Source organism: Bos grunniens, chromosome 14 (assembly GCF_055505025.1).
Source record: "Bos grunniens cultivar Pamir isolate PY7600 chromosome 14, Bosgru_T2T1.0, whole genome shotgun sequence".
Classification (NCBI taxonomy): domain Eukaryota; kingdom Metazoa; phylum Chordata; class Mammalia; order Artiodactyla; family Bovidae; genus Bos; species Bos grunniens.
The window spans coordinates 31,125,295-31,148,673 of NC_141178.1; the positions used below are offsets into that span (position 1 = coordinate 31,125,295).

At 35.8% G+C, this 23,379-nt stretch overlaps 1 protein-coding gene across 3 annotated transcripts in view; it reads right to left on the minus strand.

Moving 5' to 3' along the window:
• The window catches only part of CSMD3 (CUB and Sushi multiple domains 3), a 1,478,779-nt gene that overhangs the window by 1,040,619 nt on the left and 414,781 nt on the right, over positions 1–23,379 (minus strand). For all 3 annotated transcript variants that reach the window (XM_086335396.1, XM_086335395.1, XM_086335397.1), the window contains exon 5: positions 10,230–10,437. In XM_086335396.1, the coding sequence (XP_086191522.1) occupies positions 10,230–10,437 (208 nt within the window). The remainder of the gene's footprint in view (positions 1–10,229; positions 10,438–23,379) is intronic.

Genomic DNA, 23,379 nt, shown 5'->3' on the forward strand with positions numbered 1-23,379 from the left:
AATGGACTTTGAAAGAAAGAACAGTAAATAATGAAAAAAGAATCAATACGAAAAGAAGACATTATACTCATTAACATATAAACACCTTATACAGGAGCACCTAAATACATAAAACAATACCAACAGACATAGAGGGAGAACCTGACAGAAATACAATAATAGTAGGAGACCTTAACACCCTATTCACATCAGTGGAACAGATCTTCCAAACAGAAAATCGATAAGGCGACAAAGATTCTTACAGTTGGACTTCATTGATATTTTCTTTTTTTTTAATTTAAATTTATTTATTTTAATTGGAGGCTAATTACTTTACAATATTGTATTGGTTTACATTAAAAAAATTCAGAATTCATTTTCTTCTCATGTGCAAATGAAACTTTCTCTGGGAGAGACTACCTAATAGGACAGAACAAGTCTCAACAATAAGAGGACAGGAGTTATTTCAAGCATCTTTTCTGACCAAAATGGCATGAAACTAGAAATTAATCTCAGAAAGATAAACAAGTAAAAAAAGATTACATGTGGAATGAACATGAGACTAAAAAAAAAAATGGGTCAACGATGAAATCAAAGAAGAAATTTAAAAAATGCTTGGACCATTAAGTACTAGTGATGCAATGTACAACATCACATACATATAATTAATATTGTTGTACATTATATATTAAAGAAAATAAATTCTAAGAGTTCTCATCACAATGGAAAATCGTTTGTCTTTAATTTCATATCTTTATGAGACGATGGAGTTTACTAAACTTACTGTGATAATCATTTCATGATGTACATCAGTCAAATCATTATGTTACACTTATATAGTGCTGGGTGTCAATTATATCTCAGTAAGACTGGAAAAAACAAAAAACAAAAACAAATACTTTGATAAAAATGACAAAACAAACCCATACAAATCTGTGAGATGCAACAAAAGCAGCTTTAAGAAGGAATTTCATGCAATACAGGCCTTCCTCAAACGACAAGAAAAATCTCAAATAACAACCTAACCTATCAACTGGAAGAATTAGAAAAAGAGGAACAAACAAAACCTAAGGTTTGCAGAAGAAAGGGAAAAAAAAGGAAAGATAAAAGAGGAAATATATTAGACATTCATAAAATAGGAGAAAAAAATCAATAAAACAACAGCTAATTCTTTGAAAGGATCAACAAAATCAACAAACCTCTGCCCAGACTCATGAAGAAGAAAAGAGAGACCCAAGTAAAATAATAAAAGAAAGAGGGGAAGTAACAACCTATAAAAGATATACCAAAAATAAATAAATAAATAACAGAATACAATGAACAAATAAATGCCAACAAATCAAAAGTGAATCAAGAAGAAAAAGATAATTTGAACAGACTGATCACTACAAGTGAAACAGAATCTGTAATTAAAAAAAAAAAAAAACCTCCTTGTAAACAAAATCCAGGACTGGACAGCTTAACTGGGGAAAGTTACCAAACATGCAAAAAAGAACTTATATCAATCCATCTCAAATTTCTTCCAAAACATAAAAGAGGGGCCATTCTCAAAGTCATTCTATGAAACCATCATCACCCTGATACCAAAAATAGACAAAGACACTACCAAAAAGGAAAATCATAAGTCAGTATCTTTGATGAATATAGATGCAAAAATTCTCAACAAAATTTTGGCAGACCAAATACAAAAACACCTAAAATGTATCATACACCTTGGCCTGGGTGGATTCATTTCAAGGTCAGAAGGATGATCCAATACATACAAAGCAATCAACGTGACACACCATACCAACAAAAAGAAAAACAAAAAACACATCATCTCAATAGATGTAGAAAAAGCATTTAATAAAATTCAACCTACATACAGATGACCAACAAGCACATGAAAAGATGCTCAACAATGCTATTAAAATTATAATAGTGTCCGACTCTTTGCGACCCCATGCACTGTAGCCTACCAGGCTCCTCTGTCCATGGGATTTTCCAGGCAATAGTACTGGAGTGGATTGCCATTTCCTTCTCCAGGGGATCTTTCCAACCCAGGGATCAAACCTGGGTCTCCCACATTGTAGACAGACGCTTTACCATCTGAGCCACTAGGGAAACTTTATTATAATTATTAGAGAAATACAAAGCAAAACTACAGTGAGGTCTCACTGGTCAGGATGGCTATTATCAAAAATCTACAAACAATAAATGCTGGAGTGAGTATCGAGAAAAGGGAACCCTCCTACACTTCTGGTAGAGTGTAAACTGAAACAACTACCATGGAAAACACTATGGAAGCTCCTCAAAAAACTAAAAATAGAACTATCATATGACCCAGAAATTCCACGCCTGGGCATATACCAGAAGCAAATCATAATTCAAAGAGATAGATATGCCCCAATGTTCACAGCAGCACTATTTATGACAGCCAGAACATGGGAGTAGCCTAAATGACCACTGATAGAAGAATGCATAAAGATGATGCAGTCAATATTTACAATGGAATATTACTCAGCCATAAAATGTAATGAGATTAGGTTATTTTTAGAGACATGGATGGACCTAGAGAATGTCATACAGGGAGAAATCAGTCAGAAAGAGAAAAACAAATATTGTATAACATCACTTATATAAATGGTAAAGATGATCTTATCTGAGAAGCAGAAAAAGAGACAGTCTTAGAGAACAAATGTATGGATAGCAAAGGGGCGGGGAGTGGGAAGAATTGGGAGATGGTGATGCATGCATATATACTACCAATGCTATGTATAAAATAGATAACCAATGAGAACATACTGAAGAGCACAGGAAATGACATAATGCACTCTGGTGACCTGAATGAGAATGAAGTTCAAAAGGGAGGGAATATATGTATATGTATGGTTGATTCATTTTGACATAAAGTAGAAACTAACACAACATTGTAAAACAACTGTACTCCAATAAAAATAATTTTTAAAAATAAGTAAATAAAAATAAAGAAAAAATTAAAAATATAAAGGCAACCCTCAGAATGGGAGAATATATTTACAAATGCAAGGGATTAACATCCAAAATATCCAAACAGCTCATTCAACTCAATTAAAAAAAAAATGGAATCAAAAATTGGGGAGAAGATCTAAATAGACATTTCTCCAAAGAAACCATACACACAGTGAGAAACAACATGAAAAGATGCTCAGCATCACTAAATATTAGAGAAATATAACTAAAACTATAATGAGATATCACATTGGGCTGGTCAGAATGGCTATTATCAAAATATCTACAAAAAATAAATGCTGGAATTTGCAAAGTATATAAGCAACTCATACAACTCAGTAACAGAAAAAAATACAGCCCAATCAAAAAATGTGTAGAAGACCTAGATAGATATTTCTCCAAAGAAGATATACAGATAGCCAGTGAACATATGAAAAGATGCTCAACATCACTAATTATTAAAGAAATTCAAATCAAAAAAACAGTGAGATATCACCTCACACCAGTCAGAATAGCCATAGTCAAAGAAATCAACAAACAATAAATGCTGGAGAGGTTGCAGAGAAAACAAAACACTCTTGCATTGTTGATGGGAATGTAAATTGATACAGCCACTACAGAGAACAGTATGGAGATTCCTTAAACAACTAGGAATAAAACTACCATATGGACCAGCAATCCCACTATTGGGTATATACCCTGTGAACACCATAATTGAAAAAGACACATGTACTCCAAAGTTCATACCAGCACTCTTTACTCCATAGCTAGCCCATGAAAGGAACCTGGACATTCATCTGTCAATGGATGAATACTCAATGGACAGATGAATGGATAAAGAAGATGTGGTACATATAGATAATGGGATATTACTTAGTGATTAAAAAGAATGAACTTGAGTCAGTTCTAGTGAGGCGGATAAACCTAGACCCTGTGATACAGAGTGCAGTAAGTCAGAAAAACAATTATCATGTATTAATGCATATATATGGAATAAAAAAAATGGTGTTGATGAACTTAAGTTGTAGAGAAGGAATAGATATGCAGATATAGAGAATGACTTGTGCACACAACAGGAGAAGGAAAGAGTGGGATGAATGGAGAAAGTAGAAACAATATATATATACTACCATGTGTAAAATAGATAGCTAGTAAGAAGATCCCATATAACACAGGGAGTCCAGCTTGGAACTCTGTAATGACCTAGAGGGACAGCATGGGGGGTAGGAAGGAGGCTCAAGAGGGAAGTGATACATATTTAATTATGGCTGATTAGTGCTGTTGTATGTCAGAAACCAACACAACACTGTAAAGCAGTTTTCCTACAATCAAAAAAAAAATTTTTTTTAATAAATAAAAAAATGAATGCTGTAGAGGGTGTGGAGAAAAGGGAACTCTCTGACACTGTTCGCTGGAATGTAAATTGGTACAGCCATTATGGAGAACATTATGGAGGTCTTCAAGAAAAATAAAAATAGAACTACCATATGACCCATCAATTTCACTCCTGGGCATATACCTGGAAAAAAAAAAAACATAATTCAAAAAGATACACAGACCTCAATGTTTACAGCAGCACTATTTACAATAGCCAGGAAATGGAAATAATATAAATGTCCATCAATAAAAGAATGGATAAAGAAGATGTGGTAAATATGCATGCTGTACAAACATGTATATATGTTGTTGTTATTGTTCGTTTGCTCAGTCATGTCTAACTCTTTGTGACCATATGGACTGCAGAACGCCAGGCTCCCCTATCTTTCACTATCTCCTTGAGTTTGCTGAAACTCATGTCCACTGAACGTGCCATCCAACCATCTCATCTTTGTCATCCCCTTCTCCTCCTGCCTTCAGTCTTGTCCAGCATCAGCGTGTTTTCCAATGAGTCAGCTCTTCCCATCTTTGATTCAGTTGGCCAAAGTACTGGAGTTTCAGCTTCAGCATCAGTCCCTCCAGTGAATATTCAGAGCTGGTATTCTTTAGGATTGACCGATTTGATCACCTTGCTGTCCAAAGGACTATCAAGACTCTTCTCCAGTATCACAGTTTGAAAGCATCAGTTCCTCAGAGCTCACTTTTACTTTTCACTTTCATATTGGAGAAGGAAATGGCAACCCACTCCAGTGTTCTTGCCTGGAGAATCCCAGGGACGGGGGAGCCTGGTGGGCTGCCGTCTATGGGGTCGCACAGAGTCGGACACGACTGAAGCGACTTAGCAGCAGCAGCAGCAGCCTTCTTTATGGTCCAACTCTCATATCCATACATGATTACTGGAAAAATCACAGCTTTGACTATAGGGACAATCGGCGGCAAAGTGATGTCTCTGCTTTTTAATACACCATCTAGGTTTGTCAGTTTTCTTTCCCAAGAAGCATGTATCTTCTAATTTCCTGGCTGCAGTCACTATCCACAGTGATTCTGGAACCCAAGGAAATAAAGTCTGTCACTGCTTCCATTTTTTCCCCATCTATTTGTCATGAAGTGATAGGACTGGATGGCATGATCTCAGCGTTTTTTTTAATGTAGAGTTTTAAGCCAACTTTTTCACTCTCCTTTTACCCTCATCAGGACACTCTTTAGTTCCTCTTCACTTTCTGCCACAAGGGCGGTGCCATCTGCATATCTGAGGTTATTGATATTTCTCACAGCAATCTTTTCTCCAGCTTGAGCCTCATCCAGCCCAGCATTTTGCATAATGTACTCTGCATAGCAATTAAATAAGCAAGGTGACCATATACAGCTTTGACGTACTCCTTTCCCAATTTTGAACTAGTTTGGTGTTCCATGACTGGTTCTAACTATTGCTTCTTGACCTGCATACAGATTACTCAGGAGGCAGGTAAGGTGGTCTGGTATTCCTATCTCTTTAAGAATATTCTAGTTTTGTGATCCACACAGTCAAAGTCTTTGGCATAGTAATGAAGAAGAAGTAGATGTTCTTCTGGAATTTCCTTGCTTTTTCTAAGATCCAGGGGATGTTGGCAAATTGATCTCTGGTTCCTCTGCCCTTTTAAATCCAGACTGTACATCTGGGAGTTCTTGGTTCATGTACTGTTGGAGCTGAGCTTGAAAGATTTTGACCCCATGGACTGTAGCCCACCAGGCTCCTCCATCCATGGGATTTTCCAGACAAGAGTACTGGAGTGGGGTGCCATTGCCTTCTCAAAATATGCTATCTAGGTTGGTCGTAACTTTCCTTCCAAGGAGTAAGCGTCTTTTAATTTCATGGCTGCAGTCACCAAAATGGTACAGATGAACTTATTTTCAAAGCAGAAATAAAGACAAACAAGTAGAGATAAAACTTATGAATACCAAGCGGGAAAGAGTGGGTGGAATGAATTGGGAGACAGAGATCGACATATATACACTATCATGTATGAAATAGATAACTAATGAAACCTACTTTATAGCACAGGGAACTCTACTCAGTGCTATTTTGTAACCTAAATGTGAAGGAAATCTGAAAAAGAGGGGATACATGTATATATATAAATGATTCATTTTGCTGTATAGAAGAAAGCAATACAACACTGTAAAGCAATTATACTCCAGTTTTTTTTTAAAGAATACTATGAAAAAGAAGTTAGAGAGGAAACATCATGTACATAAATTGAAGTGGTCTTTTTAGAAAACTTTCAAAATGCTTCTCTCAGTAGTTCCCAGTTATTTGTGTTAATTCTGGTTTCATCTATTATGTAATTTTTATTTTAATGGATGAGCAAGCAAGGCTCATTATTTAATGGATGAGCAAGCAAGGCTATATTATAGAAGTGTTACCTCTTCTAGGTACACTGTCAAACAGGTTTTCCTTAAGGTAGAAAAAAATACATTCAGATGTACTAAAAATGGTAAATTAACCATACTAGGGATTCTTAGATATCTATAAGAAGTTTTGTTTGATGCAAATTCATATTTAGGTATCAACTAAATATCTAGTAGGAACTTTAGGCATTTAAAAGCATTAATCCATATTGTGCTATTCATATGTCAGAGTTTCAGGCTTTCAAAATGTTTTACTGATATATGGCATATATTTTTGAAAAAGCCCTGGTTGTATGCATAACAAGAATTACTTTTGTCAGAGAGTACACTGCAGTAACTATTAGAAGATCTTGGTTTTCATCCTGAATTTTCAACATACACAATAAGCCTGAAAACGTATTTCCCTCAAAGAACCCTCTGGTCAGCTGGATCCCTAAAATCCCTCTGGCTCTTACCATGTTATGAGTACTCTATTCGTCTAAAGAGAAGCAACCATGTTGGAAGAATGGGTAAGGAAAACGTGGCATACACATATAAAGAAATAACATTCAACCTTAGGAAATAAGAATCCTGCTATATTCAACAATATGGATGAACCTTAAGGACATTACATTAAGTGAAATAAGCCAGCCACAGAAGGACAAATACTGCATGATTTTGCTTATGAGATATCTTATATAGTTACAGAAACTGAGAGTGTAATGTTATTTGCCAATGGCTGGAGGGAAAGGAAATGGAGATTTGCTATCCACTAGAATTAAAGTTTTAGTTATGTAAAACAGGTAAGTTCTATTCTACAGATCTGCTGTTCAATATTGTGCCTATGGTTAAGAACACTGTATTGTATACTTAAAATTTTGCTAAGAAGGTAGATCTTATGTTAAATTCTCTTATCACAGCAATGAATGTTAAGTCAAAATTATATAACCACAATACATATTTAATCAAATTGTTTTACTGCTGTGAATAAGCAATAATATACAGAACCACAGCTTCTTCACTGTACATTTTAGTCTCATAATTGTCATAAATAAGGTGGTAAAGAGAAATACTTGTTTGATAGGATTAGTATATGTAATATTTATTTTGTAGAATGAAATTATAGTCAGTTACTTCTAATTAATTTATCTTATTTAGTTGGATAATTGTTGATTCACTAACACAATCTTTGTGCTATCCATTATATAAATCCTTACCATATATTTAAATGTATATATTATATAATTAGTTTGATTTTATATACCATGTTAATTTGACTTTCAGTTTTTTGACTGGTAAATATTTTAACTCTTGTAGGATGGCTTATAGGACAGTTATATTGACAGAGTACGATAGTGATAAAACCAAACTTATTGTTTTACTTGCCATAGCAATGAGTGGAATAATCTAGTTTGCAGACTACTGATTTCATGTCTATAGCATATAAATCAATACATTTGTGCAGGAGCTTGTAAATCTGCACTTTAACAAACACTGAAGGTAATTCTGATGTAAATATTACAAAAAAAACACACACACACACAAAACCCCATATGAGAAATACTGTTAAATTTGGAATTATTAGCATATATTTGTCTGTCGTTTAGTCGCTAAGTCATGTCCAACTCTTTTGTGACTCCATGGACTGGAGCCCACCAAGCTCCTCTGTCCATGGGATTTACCAGGCAGGAATACTGGAGTGGGTTGCCATTTTCTTCTCCAGGGAATCTTCCCAACCCAGGGAATGAACCCATGTCACCTGCATTGGCAGACGGATTATTTACCACTGAGCCACCAGAGAAGCCATTAGCATATATATATAAAATGTATATATTCCAAACATATGAAAGATAATATACCATATAGGTGTGTGTGTATATATATACACACACACATATACACAAACTAATGTGTACATATTTGTGTGTATATCTAATTTATGTGTTTGCATATAATATATGGGCCTCTGTGGTGGCTCTGCGGTTAAGAATCCACCTGCAATGCAGGAGATCTGGGTTCGATCCCTGAGTCAGGAAGATCCCCTGGAGAAGGAAATAGCTACCCACTTCAGTATTCTTGCCTGGAAAATCCCATGGACAGAGGAGCCTGGTGCTACAATCCATGGAGTCACAAAAGAAACACACACACTTTTACCTAGTGTCCTTTCGATGGCAATCTGCAATGTCGTCTTATTCTTCCTTCTTCATACTTCTCTTGCCTATGTGACACCTTATCCCTTGTATTTCCTCCTATCTCTCTGTTTTAGACTCCTATCAATGTGTTTTTGTTTTATTACCATCAATATCAAATACATATCAGTTGTGCTTCTACTCACAGCTATTGAATCATATAAATAGATACTGTCTATCAGATGGCTTTAATATGTCTCAAAGAGACTTATTACTAAAACAACTAAATAATATTACTAAAACAACTCTCAATAATCACAGTATTTCTATTCGAAACTTGACCTTTCTTCAACATTTTCCAACTCAGTGAGTATATCTCCGGCCTTCACCAATTTATGCTCACTAGAAAACGATGTTTTATTAGAACACCACCTTCTTTAACATTCTTCATTACAGAGGTCTTTATCACTATACCTCCTAAATATGTATCAGGTTATTCTACTTCTTTATCACCATCAATATCATCCTAATACAAGCTATCATGATTTTTTTCTTAAATTACAGCAATCACCTCTTAAGAGATTTTCTTGTAGCTAATCTGGCCTCACTTCAAATCAATCTCTATATTTCAGTAAGAATTATCATCTAAAAATGCAAACCTCTTCATTTAATTGATTTTGATAAAAATCCTTCAATAAATTATCAGTATTCTTATCAAATTTTTACATTTCTTAAAATACCCTTTTAGTCTAGATTTTACCTATGACTTCATTTCACTAATTCCACCATTCTTCACTCAATTACTGATTTTACTTTACACTTCAATGATAACAGTGCATTAAAATTTTTAAAACAGCATAAATATGTATTTTCTTTTTAAAAATATTATATCCTAAAATTATGTTTTGAAAACTCTGCAGTTTCATGAGACCATGTCTTGAGTTTCTAAAGAAATAGATCATATTCACCCATATCATAGTGTTTAATTTTTGCCTTCAAATAACATGGTACCTAAAAGATATACTTACAAAACCAAAGGCAAATTATTTCCAAGACTATTCAATTAATTTGAAAAGAATGCCAAATATGAACTGGCACACTAAGGAACAGAACTGTAGGAACAACTTTTATTTCCTTTCACAAGTTTTGATAAAATCAAAGTACTTTTCATTGAGTGATAAAGAAATACTTGATGAAATGCTTCATCTTTCAAAATTCCACTCTATATATCAGTATCCAATCTTCAAAATTTCCTCAGCTCTGATAATTACTCCTTATAATTTTCCTGAATCTGTTAATCTTTTAAGATATCTAATTCTTTAAAGGCCCAAATATAGTTGTTCTTGAATCCCAATTTTGCCTCAGGCAATGACATCAATGCTAAGTTGATAGAAACTGTCTACTTACCATATTGTAGGTGGCTCAGAACCTTCTATTTCTAAGTAATCATACTTTTCTTCCATTTGGAAATCAGTAAATATGAGTGAAATTGTATCCCCAGGTTCTGCTACAATGGTCCAAGTACAATCAGCATTATTATGGTACTCATTAGGAAAACTAGGGCTTGATATGATGCCACTAGATCCTCTCATTGTTCCTCCACATGCATCTTCAGCTGTTGAAAACAAAAATGAGATGTTCAGATATAAATCATTAAGAGAAATGCTATTAAATCAATTGTTAATATTATTGAATAAAGGTAACAGGACAAATGTTTTGAAACCAAATGCACATTATACTAATAGAGATTAAATAAAATGTTAAGTTCATAAAAATTTTTAATCACATATATAAATATAAATGCTATCATGACTGGGCTTCCAGGTGGTGCTGAAAGTGAAAGTGAAGTAGCTCAGTCATGTCCGACTCTTTGTTACCCTGTGGGCTGTAGCCTACCAGGCTCCTCCCTCCATGGAATTCTCCAGGCAAGAATACTGGAGTGGGTTGCCATTTCCTTCTCCAGGGGATCTTCCTGACCCAGGGATCGAACCCTGGTCTCCTGCATTGCAGGCAGACGCTTTAACCTCTGAGCTACCAGTGGTCCTGGGTGGCACTAGTGGTAAAGAATCCACCACTGTGAATCCACTGTGAGTGCAAGACATGCAAGAGAGGTCGGTTTGATCTCTGAGTAGGGAAGATCCCCTAGAGTAGGAAATGGCAAATGGCAACACAGACAGAGGAGACTGGCAGGCTACAGGCCATGGGATCACAAAGAGTCAGACATGACTGAGCAAGGAAGGATGGAAGGATGGGCTATCATGATTATTTTATAATCATTGGTTGAAATAGCAATGATGTAAATAAAAACTGTACTCCAATCAGAGCTCAGAGTAAAAGAATTAAGATTTTCTTTACATTGATTAGATGATGGAGTAAAACAAAAGAAACATTGTTCTTAAGGTCTATAATGGGAAATTTTCAGTCACTTTGTGCATATTCATGATAGGTCTCAGCTTTGTTTTTATTTCCTTAATGTAGTTATGTACCAAATAAATAATATGAGAGAATATAATAAAAAATAAATTTTTGTCATTGACATTCAAAAGTTATTGAAAATGTTTGTGGAAATGCAATTTAAATAAAATACATCACATATCTAGGACACTTTAATTAGAAAGAAATAATATAGCCACTACAATAATATACTCAGCAACACATCTTTAGTAACATATTCCCTATGACTATCAAGCAATGTAAGCATATTTTGCTACATATTCATATAATACATGTATACACAGTATTATAAATGCAATGACATCAGTGACAGGTTGAGTAGACATATCAACTTATTATACTGTAGGTGGTTCAGAACCTTCTATTTTATAAATCATACTTTTCTTCAATTTGGAAAGTTTGTACTAATGTTACGTTTGGACATTTGGACCTGCGGTTCTCATTTTCCAATAAGGGCCACAGATTCTCCATGAGTCTATTTTTAACTAATGGAGTATGTTAACAGAGAAATTATATGACCACCAATGCTTAATGCTAAAACATAAGATAAAGCTCATTGTTTAATAAAGAAATTGAAGCTATAAAATGTGTCTTATCCTAACATGGTTTACGCTGGTCAATAGGCTACTGGTCTATTTGTACAATAAAATTTCTCAAGATTTATGCTGTTGTCTTGAGCCACTCAGGGAATTCCTTCAATTCAAATCAAATGTCTGGGGAAATATCTAGCTCTATAATGACCAATTATTGTTTGATGAAATAGCTAACACTCTATAAGGTTAATAAATAGAGATATACAGCATTCTATTTTACTACACAATGGGCACAGAATGGCAACATGCTTTGGTACCAAGAATAATTTTCTTATTAAATTGTATGCATTAAATAACATTAGCTTCATTCTGCCCCACTCTTTATCCACCTAGCTCCATAATTCAAAATTTAAAAGCATAAATATATTGCTCTTAAAAGATAACTTAATTTTTATCATACACTACGGTAAGTATGGTATTTATTTTAATGATGCCCTCTCTACTTTTTTAAGTTTGATGAGTAATTAGAATGACCTAGTGGTCCAGTATAGACTATGAGATATATTACTATAATTTTCTTGCCAGAATACACAATGTCTTCCCTCAATACGTTAACTTTAACCTCTGGTGAAAATGTCTACAGCTTTCAATCCAGAACCACAAATTATTTCCACTCTTTGTCTTCTCAGTAGTAACACCAAGGTTAAGTATTGCTTCAGAAATGAAATGTTATGCTATCATGTATTTGTAGTGTAACTGGTATGCAACATACTCAAACAAGTTCTGTGAGCTCTTTATTTCTCTGTCTAGATAAAATCTCAGGGAGAAACATTTCAGTTCATACTCAGAATAAGAAAAAAATACTCCAGTTTTTAATTCAAAAATATAAATTTATCTATTATTGTGTCTAGTCCTGGATGTTGTCATTCAGTCACTCAATCATGGCCAACTCTGCAACCCCATGGATTGCAGTGCACCAGGCCTCCCTGTCCCTCACCATCTCCCAAAGTCTGCCCAAGTTCATGTTCATTTTATCAATGATGCCATCCAGCTATCTCATCCTCTGATGCCCTCTTATCCTTCTGCCCTCAATTTTTCACAGCATTAGGGACTTGTCCAATGAGTTGGCTGTTAGTAGCAGATAGCCAAAATACTGGTGCTTCAGCATCAGTCCTTCCAATGAGGATTCAGGGTTGATTTTCCTAAAGATTGACTGGTTTGATCACCTTGCTGTCCAAGGGACTTTTAGGAGTCTTCTCTAGCACCACAGTTCAAAAGCATCAATTCTTTGCTGTTCTGCCTTTTTTATGGGCTGGCTCTCACAATCGTACATGACCACTGGGAAAACCATAGCCTTGACTACATGAACCTCTGTCAGCAGAGTAATGTCTTTGCTTTTCAACATACTGTCTAAGTTTGTCATAACTGTCCTTCCAAGAAGTAATCATCTGATTTCATGGCTACTGTCACCACCTGCAGTGATTTTGGAGCCCAAGAAGAGGAAATCTGTCTCTACTTCCACCCTCTCCCCTTTTATTTACCATGAAGTAATGGGGCTGGATGCCATGATCTTAGTTTTCTTAATATTTAGTTTTAAGCTGGTTCTTTCACTCTCATCCTTCACCCTCATCAAAAGGCTCTTTCGTTCCTCTTTGTTTTCTGCCATTAGAGTGATATCATCCACATATCTGAGGTAGTTGGTGCTTCCTCCACCTATCTTGATTTCATTTTGTAACTCATCCGGCCCAGCATTTCTCATGATGTGTTCAGCATATAGGTTAAACAAACAGGGTGACAGAAGACAGCCTTGTCATACTCCTTTCTCTATCTTGCATCAATCAGTTGTCCCATACAGGGTTCTAACTGTTGCTTCCTAACGTGTGTACAGGTTTCTCAGGAGACAGATATGATGGTCTGGTATTCCAATCTTTTTAAGAGCTTTCTGCAGTTTAATGATATAAAGGCTTTGGTGTAGTCTATGCAACAAAGATAGATGTTTTTCTTGTCATGGCGAAGGGGCCTGGGTAATGCAACGAAGCTATGAGCCCTGCCATGTAGGACCACCCAAGATGGATGGGTCATAGTGGAGAGTTCTAACAAAATGTGATCTAATCCACTGGAGAAGGGAATGGCAAACCACTGCATTATACATGCCATAAGAACCTCATGAACTGTATAAAAAAATTCCTAGCTAATCACACACAAAAAAATTATTTCATTTGGGTAAAGATTCTTTGCTTTCCTTAGCTAAGGCCTGTGGCAAATGGGGCAGAGGTGAGGGATTGAAGTCAGCTTTTCTTTCCCATTGTCCCCTCTAGAATTTCTTTTTCATCTCTCCCTACTCACTGAGTTCCCTATGATTCATCGTAGATTTGGAAGTAAAAGAGATTAGGGCACATGAATATTATTTGCCTTGCACTGATTTGGTACTGGTTTCCAAGGGCTTTGGCAGATGATTAAAGAAAGATGATTCATTTTGATTGTAAATCTTTTCGTGCGACCCTCAGAAGTTCCCTTGTTGTGGATGAATTGTTTCTCTGGCTGACTGCTTATTTTCTCCACCCTACTGTTAGGTAGGAAATTAGGCATGAGCAACCAAAGGTGGCCTAGGCCAAAAAGGATGCAAGCTATTCTCTAAACCTCATCCCAGACACACCCAGAGGAGCTAACAGATATGCTACAAGACAACCTCAGAGACTTTTCCAACTCCTGCACATCAACCCTAGGCACACAGTAGAAACAAACTAACCATGAGGTCTTCCGCTTAATCGTAGGCAGCCAGGAGGCAATTAAGGATTCATAAATATTCTATACATATATACAACTGATTATATTGCAGAGGACACAACCAAATGGAGGAGACAGGAAATATAAAAGGGGGGAAGTCAAGAGGGAACAGTGGCAAGAACGACTCTTTTGAGATTGGTCTGTTCCCATGTCTTGGGAGTGTCTGTTTAATAACGATAAATCTGCTTGAACTGTAACTGAGCTGTAACTTGTCTGTTGTTTTAAACCCTTTAGTCTGAAGATGGTCCAGAAGATGTTCCAAATTTTTATTGCAATGAGAGAACCAAGACAGAGAAATAACCAACCCAAGAACACCATGTGTATAGAATGGTATGTTCTACTCCCTTTCCAACTATATTTCTTTATCCTTATGGGTAGACCCTTTGGGCAGGATCTAAGATAATTCCAGGCTATAATTTCCTCTCAAAAGTCTTGCATATGGTCAAGGAAACATGCCCCATTTATTTATCCTCTGTGGAAATGCAATTTCTTCCCAAATGTAGACTTCTTGGTTTGCAACAGATATTTAAATATTTCAGCTAAGGTCTTAATAATAATACACTGTGTTCCCCAAGCTCCAGAGCAAACAAATCCATTTGTCTGCATGGTCTCCTTTAAGAAGTAATCTAGGCACATAGAAGACAGACATCACCCCAAATTCTTGTCACATGAAATGCAGAGTAATTCATAGAATAGTTCACCCCAGGGAAAGTCTTATTTTATAGAAAAAGAACTTGAACCCAAAAGTATAATTGACCTGCATGAAAACAAGCATGGGAATCGAGACCTTCCAGCATTCAGACCAATGCTCTTGCCAATTCCTGTATCAAGTTCTCGGTTCAGTACACTTGTTTGATCTCTTTATTACTACAGAGACTATCATAGAATCAGCAATTGACAAAACTGTGAAACAAGTTTTCTTTTAGCTCATTAGATATGCAACATTTTGCCTAGGTGACCTATTTGAATGCCAGAACATTTGTATTGTGATTCAACCTGGATTTACTATAATATTTATAAAAACAAATACAGTTTTATCTTGCAGTAGAATGTATTGCCTAAATAAAAACTTAATTTTTGTATCAAGAGTTAGAACAAGTAAAAGGCAAACAAACCATGAGACTTTTATATATAGTGCTGTGCTCTCTCTGCTAAATAATATTGCCTGGTCTCTGGGCAAAGTGCCTTGATACATATCGTGGCAATGACAGAACCTTTATTCTTTCAGCATCAGTCTGTCTTGGTCACCAGCCTTGCTCATTTGATTAGTGTTGTCTGTAGTATTTTCTATCTCTTATGTCACAGAAAGGGCAGGGCTCATAGAAATTATTCAATAGAACCACAGAACATAGAACATTCAATAGAACATACTCAAGATACACATGAGGTGATACTGGTTATTTGTATAAGCTTTCTTTGAATTTTAAAGTTAATTCATTTGGTCATCTAGTCAAGCAATGTTCTTCGAGATATGCTAAAATACCAGGAGAAACTGTGTTAGTCTTTCATGCTACAGTGGTTATTTAAGTCAGCATGATACCTGCCTAACTGATAATTCTGTACATAGCAGAGATTAAGGCTCTAAATAAGTAACAAAAAACATATAAAATTACATTTCTGTCAGGTACCTTGAAGAAGGAGTGTTTAGTACTGACAATGCATGTTTGTGGCTTTGAAGTAGGAAGTGATGATGGACTAGAAACCTGAAGGGTGAATAGTTAGGCATTAACTACATGAGGAAATGAACATTGTTTTGAGTACATACACATGTTTTTTCACCAGAGGAAATGAGCATTCTCCAAAATTCCCCAAGCTGAGAAGAAAAAAAAAAAATAAATAAATCGATATGCAACTTCCAAGACCTTGCAGGACATTTTTGACAAGACTATGGGATGCATTCAGAGGAGCAATGGAAAGTTATTAATGGGTTTTCAGCAAAGAGATGACATGATTGGTTTTGAGTCTTAAAAATATTCTTGCTGCTCTATAAAAATGACAGAGAAAGGAAATAATGGAAGATATAGATTAGGGGACTGAATCAAGAATCCAGTCAATTTTTCTCATGCTTTATTATTCCCAAAGATAAACTATCTCTCATTTATTCAGTAGTTTAGAATATTTTTGTCTCAATATCTTCAAAATATTAGTTTGGTCTTTGTAGGTACTTTGGGATAAACAGCATAATTGCACAATAAATAAGAATAATTATCTTAGATCCATTTTTAAGAATAATGTTTTTCATCTAAAGAGTAAAGCAATATGATTATATATTTTAGACTTCTCATGATGTTAACTAGAAGTAATGATGGCTTCAAAATGTAGTTATTTAACATACTAGAAATATAAAAAGGTTGATGGTTTCTCTACTCTTGTTCTAAAAATGATTTAGGTTGTTAAGACTTAAAATGTGATTTCTTTCTTTTTTTTGAATGCAATACATAGGCTGAATGATGTTAGTGGCATGTTAAGTTTGCAGAGTCACTCACACTATTGTAAAACATGAAGGAAACAACCAACTCAGCTAACAGAATCAGTGAGGGCAACGTAGTCATTTAAGAACATAATTTTTTTAATTAATCATTTGAGTTGAAACTTATTCCAATTACCTGCATAAAATACTAACAACTCTGTCTAAATTCTTGATGTACTCAAATATATTGATAAAAATATAGCTATTAAATTTAAAATGCTATTAAACCTAATTTTAATTGTTTATAATATTGTAAATCTACCATCAAATGCTCCTGTTTCTACACTTTAAAATAACTGAATTTATAGAAACAATACCCTTTAATTTCTTACCTATAAAGCAGGGGGAAAAGTCACAAAATAAAATAAAAATTATTGGTATTAAGAAGAAAAAAGCTTAATGATTTGCAGAAATTTATTTTTCTTAAAATCAAATTTTATTTACATTTAATTACTGTGACACTTATTTAGATACTGAAAATAACTGATCTTGCTCTGATTTTGAGTATGAGATCATACTCATTTGAAGTAGTATAAGCTGGAACTTCCACAAAAATGTCAGTCAGTTCAGTCACTCAGTCCTGTGCAACTCTTTGTGACCCCATGAATCGCAGCACGCTAGGCCTACCTGTCCATCACCAACTCCTGGAGTCCACCCAAACCCATGTCCATTGAGTCAGTGATGCCATCCAACCGTCTCATCCTCTGTCGTCCCCTTCTCCTCCTGCCCTCAATCTTTCCAAGCATCAGGGTCTTTTCAAATGAGTCAGCTCTTCACATCAGGTGGCCAAGTATTGGAGTTTCAGCTTCAGCATCAGTCAGGATGGACTGGTTGGATCTCCTTACAGTCCAAGGCACTCTCAAGAGTCTTCTCCAACACCACAGTTCAAAAGCATCAATTCTTCGGCACTCAGCTTTCTTTATAATATGACTCTCACATCCATACATGACCACTGGAAAAACCATAGCCTTGACCAGATGGACCTTTGTTGGCAAAGTAATGTCTCTGCTTTTTAATATGCTGTCTAGGTTGGTCATAACCTTCCTTCCAAGGAGTAAGTGCCTTTTTTATTTCATGGCTTCAGTCAACATTTGCAGTGATTTTGGAGACCAAAAAATAAAGTCTGACACTGTTTCCACTGTTTCCCCATCTGTTTGCCACAAAGTGATGGGACCATATGCTATGACCTTAGTTTTCTGAATGTTGAGCTTTAAGCCAACTTTTTCACTCTCCTATTTCACTTTCATCAAGAGGCTCTTTAGTTCTTCTTCACTTTCTGCCATAAGGGTGCTGTCATCTGTATATCTGAGGTTATTAATATTTCTCCCAGCAATCTTGATTCCAGCTTGTGCTTCCCCAGCCAGAGTTTCTCATGATGTACTCTGCATATAAGTTTAATAAGCAGGGTGACAATATACAGCCTTGACATACTCCTTTTCCTATTTGGAACCAGTCTTTTGTTCCATGTCCACTTCTAACCTTTGCTTCCTGACCTGCATACAGGTTTCTCAAGAGGCAGGTCAGGTGGTCTGGTATTCCCATCTCTTTCAGAATTTTCCAGTTTATTGTGATCCACACAAAGGCTTTGGCATAGTCAATAAAGCAGAAATAGATGTTTTTCTGGAACTCTCTTGCTTTTTCTATGATCTAGTAGATATTGGCAATTTGATCTCTGGTTCCTCTGCCTTTTCTAAAACAAGCTGAAACTTCTGGAGGTTCACAGTTCACATATTGCTGAAGCCTGGCTTGGAGAATTTTAAGCATCACTTTACTAGCGTGTGAGATGAGTTCAATTGTGCAGTAGTCTGAGCGTTCTTTGGCATTGCCTTTCTTTGAGACTGGAATGAAAATTGACCTTTTCCAGTCCTGTGGCCACTACTGAGTCTTCCAAATTTGCTGGCATATTGAGTACACCACAAACATGACAGCTTAACAAAAAAAAAGCTTCAAAACAAACCTACAAGTTGACTGTAACACATTTTTTCAGATATTGATCATACTGTTCTCTGTCCTGCTATTAGTTGCTTCTTAAAGAGCTTAGGGATTTTTGGAGGGAGTAGTGACAGGACATAGGCTTATTTCTTTCAAAAAAAGAAATGAATTGTACATTGTAGAAGAGGAGTACACTTGGTCAGTTCCAGATACTGCTAAGCATTCAATCCAATCTCAGATGTTACACTGGGAAATTCTGCAAATCTCCCTTGCTAAATTTCAACATTCCATCAGCACTCAAGTAAAATTGTCATTTATGTGAGGTTTTCTTTTCCTTCCCAAGACAGGCATCACTGTTATCTCCTAATTAGACAAACTATTTAATATTAAATTCATTAATTATCTATTACATATACAGAGCAGCAGGTCCACATATATAGCAACTTTCTTTATATTTAATAGTTTAGCCTTACACATCTTTATTTGTAAGAAGAAACTCTTTTTCTCACAGTGGCTCCAACGGTAAAGAATCTGTCTGCAATTCTTTGAGACCAGTGTAGAGACCAGTATAGATCCCTGGGTAAGGAAGATCCCCTGGAGGAGTGAATGGCTACTCACTCCAGTATTCTTGCTTGAGCTGCAGAATTCTATAGACAGGGGAGCCTGGTGTGCTACAGTTCATGGGGTTGCAGAGTTGGACACGACTGGTTGACTAACACTTTCATTTTCACTTTTCAAGGGAAGAAAATTAGGAACAGGGTAATTATAACATTTGTCAAGGTACAACAAATAATCTTCCAAATTTTAAAGAAACTAAAAATGTTGATCATTATGAAAGAAAACTAAAGGATTTCTCAATTTTTTATCTCTCACTTAAGCTACTTCTGATTCTTTCTAAAACAGATGAAATTAAATTCATCTGAGAAATTGATTTATGACAACTTGAAGACAAATATTCATCATTTTTATCCAGATGACCACATCATGGAAATGAACTAAATATGACATCTCAGCACTGAAGATTTAGTTCTGAATATTCAAAGATGGTTGGATGGCATCACCAACTCAATGGACATGGGTTTGGGTGAACTCCAGGAGTTGGTGATGAACAGGGAGACCTGATGTGCTGCAGGGCATGGGGTTGCAAAGAGTCAGACACGACTGAGCGACTGAACTGAACTGAACTCAAATATGCTTTAAAGTAAATATCCCACCTCAGTTTTATTTACTTTCCTTAAGAAACATGCTTGCTGGCTCAAACAGCAAAGAATTCACCTGCAATGAAGGAGACCTGATTCGATTCCTGGGTTGGAAAGATCCCCTGGGGAAGGGAATGGCTACCCCTTCTAGTATTCTGCTCTGAAGAAGTCCATGGACAGAGGAGCCTGGCAGTCTACTGTCCATGGGGTTGCAGAGTCGGACACAACTGAGTGACTTTCACTGAAGAGACATGTTTAGAAATGACAATGTAAGTTAATGCACTGAGGAAAGTAATTAATAAATATTTTTTCACTCAATACTTCTCAGAATTTCCAAATTAAAAAAAAAATACACAAGAATTCATTCAATGATAATTTAAATTATCTAAAAATCTGGAGGAAAAATAAAATCTTAAAATCAAGAAAGAGCCATGATAGCAAAACAGGGAGCAGATTTTCATGTTTTTTCAAAGAATTTTAAAAACTGAGCAAAACATATCTTTATTCAAACACTGGGCCAGGGCCATATAGAACTGTGATCCCAAAATGGAGAGGACAAAGGGGGAGGCTCCCATAATTGCCTGGCATTTGTCTAGAAGCAATTTCAAAACCATGAACCAAGGAGTGGATTTTAAAAAGAACATCATGTTCTCCCTAGAATGAGTAGACACTGTGAAGGAAATATGAAGTGCCTATAAGCCGAAAGACAAATCCAGAGAAAAGGGAGCTCTGCAGAAAAAGAATTTACAAAATCTTAATAGCTGTCCCTGGATAGGTGCTAAATACTAACAAATGCATGCAAAGGATAAAATTACATGGTGTTAGGCAGAGTCAAGGGATCTGTGGCCTGAAAGGTTCCAAGAGAGAGGCATAGTTGGATAATTTTCAATTTCCTTTGGCAAGAATGAAGAGTCCTCTGTAAATAACCAGTATCAGTTCAGTTCAGTTCAGTTCAGTCGCTCAGTCATGTCTGACTTTTTGCGACCCCATGAACAGCAGCACACCAGGCATCCCTGTCCATCACCAACTCCCGGAGTTCACTCAAACTCATGTCCATCGAGTCGGTTATGCCATCCAGCCATCTCATCCTCTGTCATCCCCTTCCCCTCCTGCCACCAATCCCTCCCAGCATCAGGGTCTTTTCCAATGAGTTAACTCTTCATATGAGGTGGCCAAAGTATTGGAGTTTCAGCTTTAGCATCAGTCCTTCCAATGAACACCCAGAACTGATCTCCTTTAGGATGGACTGGTTGGATCTCCTTGCAGTCCAAGGGACTCTCAAGAGTCTTCTTCAACACTACAGTTCAAAAGCATCAATTCTTTGGTGCTCAGTTTTCTTCACAGTCCAACTCTCACATCCATACATGACTACTGTAAAAACCATAGCCTTGACTAGATGGACCATTGTTGGCAAAGTCATGTCTCTGCTTTTGAATATGCTATCTAGGTTGGTCATAACTTTCCTTCCAAGGAGTAAGCGTCTTTTTATTTCATGGCTGCACCATCTGCAGTGAAACTAGTATACTTACCAGCAAATTTAGAAGGGATACACTTTCAGTAGAGGAGTTAAACCATCCCTGAAGATTACTCTAGAACATCCCTAACAAACTTAAAACTCGAAAACATAAACTGAACCAAATATATATTCACTATATGCCAGATGAATGCCCAACATTTCTTAAAAGAAGATAACTAAATCCATACACTCAGTAATTTAAAATTCACAAAGTTCAACACCCAGTAAAAAATGATTAGCCATCTCAAGAAGCAGAAAATTATGACCAATTATCCAGAGAAATATCAGTTAATAGAAACAGAGAAAAAATGTGGAGATAATGGAATTAGCATACAAAACTATATAACATATTTTAACTGTATTTTACTATATCTAGCCTGTGCCTGGTTTTGGTATCTCCTGAGAGTTAAGAATGATTTTCATAATTCTAAAGGATTATAAAAACAGATGAAAAATAGACTAGAATTAAAGATAAATATATGATGGAGACCACATATGCTATGGAAAGTCTAAAATATTTACTACATAGCCATTTACAGAAAAAGTAAACACAGTGACTATAGTGAGAAAAGGAAGAGAAGACATAAATTAAAACCAAATGAAACTCAGATCAAAATACATTATTAAGAATAAAAATAATTGCTCAATGGGCCTTAGAGCAGATTAGATACTACAGAATAAAACATATAAAACTTGAACACAGATCAACAGAAATTATTCAAAATGAAGCAAAGAAAATAGAAGAACTTAAAAAATATTTTTTCTCCTGTAGGAAAATATGCAACAGCAGCAGCAGGAAATATGAAGCAGCTTAGCATAAATTATACTAAAATTCCAAAAAGGCTGTGGGGAGGGGAGGAACCCTAGAAAAGTATTTGAAGAGAAAAATATTTCCGAATTTGATAAAAACTAAAAATCCAGATATAAGAAGCACATGCATCTTAGCATCTTGATGTGGAGAGATAACTAGCTAAGCACTAAAACCCCTGTTCCATCTTCAAATGTAAGGTTATTGTTGGGAGACAGCTTCACAAGAATGGCAAACTTTCTAATGCTCCTCACGTCTAGGTTAAGCCATGTAACTGAATTCTTGTTAGTAGAATGTCAGTGATGTGAATTACCATTGCATGCTTTGGTCATAAAAACTTCCCACAAAATCACTGACATTTTTTCTTCTTATTTTATCTGGATACTGTGACCTTGAGTGACCTTAAAGGCCACATGTTGATGAAAGGTATTTTTCTGGGTTAGTATTTGAAAACCTCTATCTCCCTCTAATTTGTAAGCTCTAAAAAGGTAGGGATTGGGCCTTTTTTTATTATTCTTTGTTGGTTATTTATTTTAAATATACCAGTGTGTACATGTATGGGCCAGAACATACTCTGACTATGTGGATCACGATAAACTGTGGAAAATTCTTAAAGAGATGGGAATACCAGACCACCTTATCTGTCTCCTGAGAAACCTGTACACAGGACAAGAAGTAACAGTTAGAACTGGACATGGAACAAGCAGACTGGTTCAAAATTGTAAAAGTGGCATGTCAAGGCTGTATATTGTCACCCTGTTATTTAACTTACATGCAGAGTATATCATGTGAAATCCTGGGCTGGATGACTCACAAGCTAGAATCAAGATTGCTGGGATAAATATCAACAACCTCAGA